Raw genomic sequence first — 12,504 nt, forward strand, 5'->3', positions numbered from 1 at the left:
TGTTATTTCCAAATAACTAGTATGGAAGTAAAAGAATTAGGTTTTGCAAAATTGTTTTAGATATTTTGGTTTGTTCCTTTTCAACTTAAACAATTTGTGAAATGATTTACAGTAATCAAAGGGTACCTGTAGTTAATTCCTGGCTTACATCAAATTCCTCTTCAGAAACAAGGCAATTAAATATAAGATGTGATTGATTACTAGCAGATGCACTCAAGGGAGAACCCTTATTTGGATAAACAGAATTTTTTTCTTCAGAGTCTAATTTTCCATCTACACATCTAAGGCTTTGAACTTACTTTAAACTGTGTTATAGTTTTAAGTTATTTCTCATTACAAAAATAAGTTTAACAATGGCTGGATGAGAATTTGTTTAAAAACAAAAAGTTCACGGATGAAAATTAATTTAGATGACTTAGGGATTCTCATCAAGTATGCTCACAAGTATAACCACTAATTATATGCCCCTCAGCAGACGATGCAATGGAAACGACGCAAAGGGTTTCCTTAAGGTAAGCACTTCACAACTAGTTGTTTTCTGTTAATTCTTGCGTAAATCACACTCTGTATTCATACAAAAACAACTTAATGTTTTTTCTCTGACAAACTGTACATATAGAAACAATTCCAATTGGACATGAACTTAAATTTGTGGAGGGGCTCCTTGTCTCATGACGCTTAAAAAAAAGATTCCAGCTTTTATCTTCACAAAACAATGTGGGAATTAGGGCAGTGAGGATGGACAGGACAAAACAAATCCAGCTGCTCTAGGTAGCCAGCAGCAGTCTCTTCATCTTGAAGACCTCAGGGGCTCCTGGGATTCAGCTGCTCCAGAAAAAGAGTTCAGGGCTACGTGCTGCAGGCTTCCTTTTGTTTCTCTTAATAAGTCCACAAGAAGTTCTTAAATACTGTCCAGAAAGGCTGAGAGGTACTCAACCCCAACTTCTACCGACCCCTTCCACCACCCCTTGAAGCTCCTCGCCTTGGTGGGCCAGAGTTCATGTTACTCCCTCTACCCCAGTTACTGCCACTCCGGACCCCCCTAGAAGGGGTACCACTGCCTGGAGGGCCCCCAAAAGGTTCATCTCTGTGGTATCCATCGTGGTGATCTCCATCCAAGGAGCTGGAACGCCCGGATTTTGGCACTCTTTGGGAAGGTCCTGGGCCCCCTCGGCCTGAAATGAAACATTGATTTCACATGTGACTTCTATACCAGACTCCTGGTACAAACTTTTACTCTGATGACAATACTTCTGATTCTCTTTAAAAACAGTTTGGAAGACATTCATATTTAGAGCGTTAAAAGTTATGCCTTCACCCTCTTCTTGACCACTGTCTCTTTCCCATCCAGGCTTGATGCCTCTCTGCATCAACTAGACACATGTTCCTCAAGGGCTGTGACAGAGACAATGGTAAATTGAGAAACATGGAGCATCTTCTGGGTGTCACAGACACGCTGGGCCATGTCTCTATAGGAAGTATAACTTCAGCCTCCTATGCCACCAGGGGTATTCTGGGGTGAGGTCTGAAAAGCACTGACTTAACTTTGGAGGCAACTGTGATGATGTGAACTACAAGTGTGAACCAGGATAAGTGTTTACTATGATTATCCCATAATTATGTAGCACTTTTGATCTTTTAAATAGTGAAATAAAATATTTCCTGTAAAGCAAAAGCATAAAAAGAAAAACACTAGCTTTTAGAATGATTTCTCCCAGGGATAGTTTTATTTGTTCCAGACTTAGACACACAAACCTTTAGGTATTAACATTCCAACTTTTAAATTTTCTTATGAGATCCTATCAGAAGATTATTGACAACTTCTGTCTTAAACTTTTAAATGGAATTGAATCCAGTTAAGACAAAGGGGTTAGGAAAGCTAGGCAAAGGAATAATTTTGGCTTCTGACAAAGCACAGCATCAGCCCACAGGAGGTGCCTGGGCAGAGAAGTTATCAGCTAGGGCATCATTTCCACACTAGCCATGTGACCTTGGCCAGGGCCTACAAAGGTGTTCTGAGTACCCATACAGACCAGTAACAAAATGTGTGGGTGGGGAGATCTACTGGTGACATGAGGTAATTTATGAGAGTTTTGCTCTGAGAAGAACCAAAGAACTATCAAGAACAAAGGCCAGAACTCTGTCATGGTGGCAGGTTAACTGGGGAGTGGAGCACAAGTTGGGGCACACAGGCAATCTTTCCAGCAGCCTCCAGAACACACCACATATGCAATAGCCCAGCCTAAACTGAGACCAGAATTGTAGTTAGCACTTGGTGCTTACTGCCCTTGGCTAAAAGTTAGTGCTGCCTCTAAAATAAAGATCCAAAGTTTCAATCTGCTGCCCACCCCACCCCGAACACAACCCCTTCCAGATCATGTTCCCCAAAGTCTTTGTGACTATGGGCACAAGCAGTGTTCCTTCCGGGCTCAGGCTAAAAAACCCCAGCACCTGGGAGAGGATAATTCCTTTGGCCACTGAGGACACCCTCCAGGGCTCAGAGTAGCCATCGGTGGAGAGCACACTTGCCAGTTAGAGCAGGAGTCTCACAGAAAAGCACCATCAGCAGAGACAGTGCTAGGCACCCTGACAAATAGCTGAACTGGAACAAAGCAGAAATTCTTTGAAAGCAAGAGGAGAGTTGTACAGAAGCTGAGCTTGCAGTCCCCTGAGAGAGCTACAACTGGCTGTGCGGTGAGCCCAAGCTAACTTCATTTGTACCACATTTGGGAACACGTGCCTTTCCAAAACCTAAGCCCTAGAGGTAGACTGGAGAAAGGACTCTCGGTACCCTGGCAGGGGACAGATGGAACAGGCATATCCTGTGGTGGGGCTGGCCTGGAGATGAGGCCTCTGATGGCCCCTGTAGCCTTCCTGGCAGGGCTGTGACTTCCACGGCTCCAGGAAATACAATTACTGGCCTCCACTTACCTTTGCCTCCTCGATCCTCAGAAGGAACCCCTGGGGCTTCCATTTCTCTGTGCTCAGAGGTCCCTGGCCCATCATGCCAGGGGCGTTTTCGGGGTGGCAGGGATGCCATGTCCATGCCTTGAAGAGAAGAAGAACGTTCTCTGCTGGCCGGGGAATGACCGTCGTGAGGGGGATGATCAGGGCGGGGAGCATCACGGAAATGTTCATGACCTGGCCCTGAAACAGAAACACAGATCGACAAGGCTAAGAATCTATCTCATTATATTAAAGTACAGCATGACCAACAGAAGAGAGAAATTATACTGTTAAGAATAATTAGCAACTTGAGAACCAACACTCATTCATGCAAGAAACATTCGCTGAATACCCACCAGGTATAAGTCACATCAGTACACAAAAAAGGTCAAGATTAGAAATCAACATACCTCCTAAAATAAGAAGAAAATATGGTCCAGAAAAGTGGATCTCAAACTTTTTAGTCTCAGGACATCTTTATACTCTTGAAAATTACTGAACCCCAAAGGGATTCCATTTATGAGAATTATATCTAATAATATTTGCCATGTTAGCAATTAAGGCTGAGAAAATATTGAATCATTTAACTACATTTTCTAAAAGCAAAACAATTTAGTGAAAAGAATGCTATTGTTTTATATTTAGACAAATTCCTTTAATGTCTGGTTCAATAGATGAAAGCTGGATTGTCTCATTTGTTTCTGCTTTCAATCTCCTGTGATAGAATGCTGTTGATTGAAGGATATGAAGACAATCTAGCCTACCATGGAGCTGTGAGTTGGAAAAAAGAGCCTGAGATCCCAGAGATCCTCTGACCACACCCTTGTGAACTGCTGGTCTCAAGTTACCATAAGCCACGGGCAATTCTTCCTTACCGGGCTCTCTATTTCCATCCCAGGACTCTGGTTTCCGTCCTCCTTCAAAGCGAGGGAACTCATCAGGAGTGGGAAGTAAACCCTTCCTTCCCCCTACACAATGGAACAAAACGACATCACACTCACAGACTATTTCAGGTATATCTTCAACCACCTACCTCTCCACCCCTGGCCTTCTGAGAGCCAGTTTCCTCAGCGCACGCTCACCTCGTGGGGCACCCCGGCCTCGTCCCCGGAGATCTCTTCCTCGGGCAGCTTCATCAGCCGCATCAAAACTCTCCTCTGGACCAAAGTCTTCAGGACCAGGAAAACCATCCCTTCCTCTTGGGGGAGCACGTCCCTCATGTCTTGGTGGGGCTCCCCTTCTGAAGCTGTCAGGACAAAACACCAGAATGTCCACCTAATGGAACACCTTACAGCTCTCAGCTCACATTTCAAAGAAACATCATTATACGACAAAATATGACCCAACATTCAACCGGAGAAAAACTGAGTAAAATTATGTATTTTTTAAAGTACACATTTTACGATCCCAATATTACAAGCAAAAACAGGCAGAAAGTAAACATATCAGAATGTAGGATCATTTTGATGTTCTTTTAGGCTTTTAATAATAATAGCAGTGAGCATTTTTTAAGTGCTTATATCATGCCAAGTGCTTTACAAGAAATATTTATTCCATTTCATCCTCACAACCATATGAAGCTGCTACTATGATTATTCTACCCATGAGTACACTGAGGCACAGAGAGGTTAGGACATTTATTCAAGTACACAAATAAGTGTTCAAATTTGAACTCAGCCAGTTCTGACCACAGCCCCACCCCAACCTAGACTCTTTACTACTGCCCCCAAATACTTTTCATTATCGTTTACGTCTTTATAATGAACTTTTAATACTTATACAATCAGAAAAAAGGGAGGTATAGATCCATGCCTGCCAACTGTACTAGACTAGTTTTGGGGCATCTGTTCTGCCATTTGCCCAGGCCCAAAGTCTCTCCGCAGGAGTGGCCACTAATTTCACCAACACAATCCCCGCTGTACAACTGACTGGTCTGTATAGGTAGGCATCTGGCTTATGGGCAGCCTGGTGCCCTGGCTGGCAGACAGTTTCACCAACTCTCAGGAATTCTGAAACTGGGGAATTAAGAGTATTGCTGAAGCCGAGGCATTATGAGGGAGTACCAGCAATGCAGAAGCCTGTAGGGAAGGAGAACAAAAGGCCTGCAAGCAGGAAAGGTGCATGGGCACACCGGGAGAGGCTATGGGAAGTGGAGAAAGGGTCAAAAGGTGTCAAGCGTATGGGACCAGTGTGCATGAGCCACCTTCCTGTGGCTTCCTCTCAGAACAGGCCTGCTGCTTTTTCTTGAGTCTCCATTCAGTTATCTCTTACTCCATTTTATTTTGAAAATTTTCAAACTTAGAGTTGAAACAGAACAAGCCTATACATCCTTCACCTAGATTAATTAGTTCTTAAGATTTTGCCGCATGTGCTTTGTTTCTTAACATATTTACAAATTCATTTTGTAAACTATTTTAAAATCAGCGGCCAACATGATTCATCCTTAAATACTTCAGTATGTTTCTTCTAAGAACAGGAGTTTCTCCTACATAATAATACTATTACCACTCTAAATAAGATGTAATATTTAATACATAGGCTCATTCAACTTTTTCCAGTTGTTCTCAAAATGTCCTTTACAACTGTTTTTAAATGTGGGTTTCAATCATGACCACACATTGTTATTCATGGTCATGTCTCTCTGGTCTACTTTTATCTAGAACAGTTCCCCTCCTATATTTTCTCTTTCATGACTTTGACATTTTTGGGTCCATCCAGGTGTTTTATAAAATGTACCACAATTTGATTTCTCTGTTTCCTCATGATTAGATTCAGATTAACATTTGTGGCCAAACTACTTATACCTTCGTTACCCCACAATTTTTTACCCAACGGTTTTACATCCACTGATGATCCGTGCCTGAATCAATTATGACACTGACTGCTTATAAAAGAACTAATTATCTATCATTCCTATGTTTATCTCTTGATATTTTACTGTAAAAAGAGCTTTCCCTTTTCCACTCCACCACCCCAGCTATCTTTTCAATAACTTTCTTGGTCCTGAGGAAACTTATGAATAATGCTCCTACAAGCAAAAGGGGTGTGACCAGCACACTGGCTGAAATAACAACGTAAGGTAAGGGTGGAATTGGCCAAGAGGAGGTGAGCGGAGAGGGAAGAAGAAAAGCAAACGGCACTGAGTCAGATGCAGGGAAGAATCCCCAAACACAGCAGGACTCTTCTTTTGTCCAAGCATCCACTATATGACTGACTGCCTTAGTTACAAAAGGACAGAGAGAATATAATTTGCCCTAATTAGAAAGCAATACCTGTTGTGGACTAAATGTCTGTATCCCCCTCAAAATTCGTATGTTGAATGTGATATTTGGAGATGGGCCTTTGAGAGGTAATTAGGGTTAGAGGGGGTCATGGTGGTAGGGCCTCTGTGATGGGATTTGTGCCCTTAGAAGAGACACCAGGGAGAGTTTGTTCACTCTCTCCCATCCATGTGAGAATATAGGGAGAAGGTGGCTGTCTGCAAACCAGGAAGAGAAGTCGCACTAGAAACCTACTCTGCTAGATCTTGATTTGAGACTTCTAGCATCCAGAACTATGAGAAAATAGATTTCTGTTCTTTAAGCTACCCAGTCTATGATATTTTGTTATGACAGCCTGAGGTAACTAGTATATCTCCTGATGAACTGACCCTTCTAAAATACCTCTCCCCATATAACAGATTCAATTTTTCAAGTTACTGAGTGGTTACTGTGTTACCACTACTGCTCTAAGTCCTGAGGACACAGTGGTGGATAAACAAAGCCCTTGCCTTTGAGAAGCTGTCATACTTCTGGGAGATATAGGTAATAAAGAAATAAATACTTAACGTCACACAGTGCTAACTGCTATGAAGAAATATGAAGCAGAGTAAAGGAACTGAGTATAACAGGAGAGATCTAACTGGGAAACTGTATTCTAGGCAGAGGAAACAGCAAGCACAATGGAAACAAGAACACGTTTGTCTTATTTGAAGAGCAGCACAGAGTTGTAAAAAGCACAAGACTTTAGGCTATGAGTTTGTCACTGAAAGATGAAATATAATACAAATTGAAACTTAGTAAAATCTGAAACTTTGTACAAGATGCAGTTTCAAGAAATCGATGAAAGTTGCTGGTGTCAAAGCTGTTGGAAATGAGGCACTTGCAGACATAAAAAGCCATTTTAAAGACGGAATACTTGGTTATCATTAAGAGAGACCCTTAAGAAAACTGGGAGCCCTTCAATCTTTTTGTTTTAAAAAGCTCACTCTGACAGCTGCTTTCCTTAACCCTCTCTCTATTTCACCCTCCACAGCCCTTCAATCAGCCAATCTTTCACACATCCCGTGAGGATGAGATTTGCCAACCATAACTCAATCACCTACTAGCAACACTAGTAAAAAATGCAATGAGAAAAGACTTAGGAGGGATGACTGAAGGAGTAAAGGCAGGGGTATTGAACGGCATGGGCATGTGAGACTTTTGAAGGTCACGAAACTGCTGATTCTCGGCGTGACCCCTTATATGTAAAATGCTGACAATAACACCGATCTCACAATTCACTGTAATATTAGATGAGGTAATATCTAGTATGAGTGTGCACACGGTAAATACTCAATTATCAGCATCATTGATTATTCAGAGTCTCACTTGAGATTTCACTAATTCTTATTTTTCCTCCATACTTCTTCTATTCCTTTTTAACTCCAAGCAAGCTGAGTATTCGAGACTGATCTCGACCTAAGTTAAGTTTAACAGCAAGATTGTTTTCAGTTTGATTTGATTTTGTTAACATCTTTAGGCAATTTCACAAAAACTATTTAATACTTCCTTTATTACTATCTAGATAAGTTTCATATTTCATTCTAATCAAAAGAACATATGAGATTTCTGATCAGATCCAAGAAACTTTATAGTATATGGATCCTCCCATCTCTTTAAAACAAGCAAAAAATATGCAAAATTTTTTTTCTAAATTGTAAAGACAAAAGGACTACATAAAGATTAAAAAGCATAATTATTTTTTAACTCTATATGCAAAACATAGAGAGGGTAGAACTAGTAAATCAGTCTAGTATTTTCTTCCCAAGCAAGAGGAAAGAGACTTTTACGGGAAAAAACAAGTAAAAAGCTCCCAGGAAGAAATGGACCCACAGTGCATCTGCCCCACCTTTCTTCTCTGCGCCCTCGAAAACGGGGGTCCTCAGGATCCCGGGGAAATCGCTCATCTCCAGGTCTGCGGCCTTCCCACACCCCTGGAGGGCCCCGGCCTGCACCCCGGCCATCCCCCTCACTGAACTCCCTGTGATCAGGGGGAAACGGAGGCCCGGGGCCCCCCCGCCTCCACTTCTCTTCTTGTGGTAAAGGTCCTCCTCGCCCCTCAAATTCACGTAATCGGTGGCCAAAGCGCTTGTCAGGGTGGAAGTCATCTGGTCTGCTGAAGTCATCAGGGAAGTCAGGGTGAGGGCCGCGCCTATCAGGGGGACCCCTGCAGTCCTGGCCGCCACGGTAAGGCCCCCTGTCCGCACCATGCTCGGGGCCACTGCTCTGCTCATGACGCCTCTCTGACATCGGGCCCATGTGATGGTTTGGAGGGCCCCGTGAGTCACCTACAGAAAACAAAGCTGATTTTACCATGTCTTCCAGCAATCCTAGCAACACAGGTCTGATTTTTAGCATCATAATGTTTCAGAATGCATTCTTTTATTTAGAATGTTTTCTCTTCTTGCTTCTCAGAATACTTAGATAACAAATGTCCCTAACGTACCATATAATGGAAAGAACAAGGGTGTGTGGTGAAGATTTCAACTTCATCATTTAATAGTTAACGTACCATATAATGGAAAGAACAAGGGTGTGTGGTGAAGATTTCAACTTCATCATTTAATAGTTAACGTACCATATAATGGAAAGAACAAGGGTGTGTGGTGAAGATTTCAACTTCATCATTTAATAGTTAAGGAACTCGACCTAGGGCAAATTACTAATCTCAAATGAGATTAGCAATACCCACCTTCTAGTATATTCCTCTACTGTGAGGATTAATTTAAAGAACATAGGTAAGAATGAGCTTTCCTCCCTGCCCCCAGTCTTTCAGTGACTTCATTCTGGCCCACCTGCTCCATACCCAGGAAGGAGACAACAGAAAATTCATGCTGCAGGCCAGGAAGCCAAGCAAAGTCACCTCCACACTTATAAAGGCCTACAAAGCCCATTACAGGGTACAGAGCTATGCTGCCACCATCTATGATGTCACTCCTTTAACCTCTATAGTTCATTTAATTTGATTTAACTCACACTTTGATCCTTAACAAACTTTTCTGTAAGGCACACGGAACCATGAGCTAGCTTCTCTCATAACTGTCTGGTGACTACGAAGCCCCGCTGTACTTCAGTTTCAAGGTTTACATGAACAGTTTTTCTGCCTCTTTCTATGAATGTTATTCCTCATCCATTATTATTACCATTCTTTGCAGTGTTTGGAAACCCAATGAAGATTTTTAAAAATATTCAAACATATATTCAAAGTACTGAATAAAAATCTAGAGAAACCAATTAAATCTGTAATGATTAACTTAGTTCACTTCTTAACTTTGAAGGGCTCTGTTTTCCTGGCTATTGAACTATTGCAGTCATTACAAATGAATACCTATTTTCTGTCAACATACAATTTAAATATGTCTGAAAATCAGATAGCAAAGGGTTACTCTTGTCTCTAAAACAACTAAGTTTTAAAATGAAATTCCTCCACTTGCCCAGCTCATGCCTTTTATTCTTTTCTCTGGCCATAAAGACGAATTTCGTTTCCTCGTACCACCGTCAGCCATAACTCTTACCCTTTCAATGTCCTTTTGTGTCTGTTCATTTCTCTTAGCCATTTCAATCCCTCCTCATTATTCAAACATGTATTTTAAAAAACTTGGAAATCTCAGCATAAAAATATACCATTAGAAGGGTTCTCCCTCTTTCCTCCATTAAACCAGTCCTCTCCATGCTGAGGAAAGCACCTTCTGAGTCACCTCTTCGTTCAGTCAGTTTGCAAATATCCTAGATCTGTTTCTTATGGTAGACAGGTCCCCTCACTTTTCAGTGTGCTGCTGCAGTTAATGGCTTCTCCCTGGCATTACGTTGTCTGAATTTGGTGTGACCTTAGACACAGCAGATCTTTGACCTGAGGAAGCTGAACATATTCCACTTGGACCTATGAATATTAATCCTCCAATTACCTCTACCTGTTTAAAAGCTCTCTGTTCCTGCAGGGGAAGAAACCTACCACTGCAAATCAGAAGGGATATGGCAGGAGAACTGGTTAATCCAGTAGGAGATAACAGGACCCTTTCTTGGCTCTTCTCTTCTCCCTTTGGTCCATGGGAGGAAAAGAGATGAAGAAAAAGAGGGAGAAATGGGGTGAGGAGGGAGAGAGAAAGAAAGAAAAAAGGGGAAGAATGAGGAGGAGAGAGAAATGGGTGGAGACAGACACAGGGTAGGGGAGGTGAAGAGAGACAGGCTCTCATCGATGGCTATACCTTATAGGTAAAAGACTCTTCTTTTCTTAGGATCCTCAAACTCCAAAGATTGGTTCTTGATGCTTGCTTTTTCTTTTTCTCTGCTGGCCATCACTTCCATAGGATGGGACTAAAATAAACATTTTCCTAATTCCTTTATCCCTTCCTTTCCTATCTTTAATAATTCACATAAATTCAAGACTAGGCTTTAAATTCCCAAAGTCCTTGGGCTGTAAATGCTGACAAGGACTGTTCTTAACTTGAAAACCGGGGGCAAGAACATGTACCACAGAGTGCTGTGGGCTTAGGCAATTAAAAATTAAAAGGAGTGAAGTTTTTTCCAGTGTAATCTCCAAAGTACTCATTGGTCTCTGGTTTACGTCCTCCCACTGAAGATAACAACTCCATCTCCTAATTTCCTTCCACATACACTCCCTCACAGTCCTATCCTCTAACTTTCCACCCAACAGCCTGCTGCCCACTTTACTCCAATGCTTCATGCAGATGTATGAGAGCATAAATAGGGAACAGGGGAGTCTGGCTCCCTCAATGTGCTCTTTCAACTCTTGGGATTAACTTCCAAATAGCTTCACATCTGAATACAGACAATTCTCATCTCTGTGCTTTCCACAGCAACAACCTGAAGAACAACATTTCAGTGTATTGCTCTTTTCTTTTCAAGTGGTGCAGAACAAAGTAAACAGCTAAAGAATTCAATACATGACATGATTGGAGGGAAGAGGAGTGTGATATTAAAAAGCGTTAAAATCTGAATTCTTTATCATTAAAAAAATTAAACTGAAACAGTTCAGCTCTCTGGATGCTAAAACATGCTCTTGCACTGGATGAGCCCAGGCACCACTCCCATTCCCAGCAGACGGACAATGCCACCTGTGGCCCAGGCTCTGGTGCTACGGGCTGTCCCACTGGTCTCACTGACAGCTTCTGGTCGTGAGGAGCTTAATTTCTCCAGGCAGCGTTTTTGGCTAACTAAAGCAAATCTATGAATGAAAACAACATAAGACAAAGCTATTATCTGAAATGACAGTGCTCTCATTTATTCTAGAGGTACAAATGACCATTCTATCAATTACTTACCAATAAAACTATTTATTGTATGATTTACCCAAAGGTGGTAAAATACAACCTCATATCCAACCAAGCAGATATTTACCTTTGTTAGGGCCAGGTCCTTGTCCAGGGTTAAGAGGGGGGATGCGACCTTGTGCTCCCTGCTGTCCTAGGCCTGGGATCAGGGGTGGGGGGCCTGCGTTCTGTCCTTCCTGAAAAGATGTTTTTAAAGTGGGGGTGTGAAATCATAGGCTTGTGCTTCATGAATAGCAATTTTATTATAATGTGACCATATAAAAACACTAGGTTGCCCCAAAGCCTTCAGCAGTAAATATTAGTGACGTTATAGGAAAACTGTCCTTAAATTGGGGGAAAGAAGATACTTCTCTTATCATAACAAAAGGAAACATATTTTAAACCTGCTGGTAGGTTTTATTTAAAGCCACATCTTTACTTGTAATGCCAAGCAAGAACCTCAATGAAATCTTAACATAATAACTAACAACAACACTCTGCAGGAAGACTTCTGGTAAAAGGAAAGACCTGGAGATCTGTATTAACTGTACTCTTGCATCCATGACTTCTTTCCAGCTACAGAAAATTACCCGCCTTGGCAAGAGGTAAGGGCTGGGTTTAAAAAGGAAGGGAGCAGGAGATAAAGAAAGGGCTGGGTTTCTGATGAGCAAGGTGTTCACACTGGCTTTCTCCTTTCACTTACCTCTTTCTCCACCTTCTAATCTCCCCTGTCCTCGCACTCTAACTGCATATTCCCAGTTGAGCCACTTGGGATCTTGCTGGATTCATTAGGTTCTTGCAGCTTCTAACACAAATCTGCTGCCCTGATACTCTTACTTTTCTTGCTCTGGAACCCCAGCTTGTCCCTAGTCCTCATATTCTGTATTTTTATCTAGCTATGTCTAAATTCTGATTCCTCACACTGTCCAGTGAATTTGAATCAGGTCTGACAAATAAACAAACAAACAAATGTATATAGTAATTCCTTC

General features: G+C 41.8%; 1 protein-coding gene across 2 annotated transcripts in view; it reads right to left on the bottom strand.

The window, feature by feature from the left end:
• Positions 1–531: 531 nt before the first annotated feature.
• Positions 532–12,504, bottom strand: part of WDR33 (WD repeat domain 33) — an 82,832-nt gene continuing 70,859 nt past the window's right edge. The window contains exons 17-22 of one of the 2 annotated variants that reach the window (XM_039851273.1): positions 11,604–11,712; positions 8,095–8,533; positions 4,029–4,192; positions 3,822–3,914; positions 2,932–3,147; positions 532–1,175 (exon numbers count right to left, since the gene is read on the bottom strand). In XM_039851273.1, coding sequence (XP_039707207.1) covers positions 946–1,175; positions 2,932–3,147; positions 3,822–3,914; positions 4,029–4,192; positions 8,095–8,533; positions 11,604–11,712 — 1,251 coding nt within the window. In that variant the 3' untranslated portion in view covers positions 532–945. The remainder of the gene's footprint in view (positions 1,176–2,931; positions 3,148–3,821; positions 3,915–4,028; positions 4,193–8,094; positions 8,534–11,603; positions 11,713–12,504) is intronic. The other variant, XM_039851274.1, reaches the window with a different exon arrangement.

Source organism: Pteropus medius, unplaced genomic scaffold (assembly GCF_902729225.1).
Source record: "Pteropus medius unplaced genomic scaffold, Ma_sr-lr_union100, whole genome shotgun sequence".
Classification (NCBI taxonomy): domain Eukaryota; kingdom Metazoa; phylum Chordata; class Mammalia; order Chiroptera; family Pteropodidae; genus Pteropus; species Pteropus medius.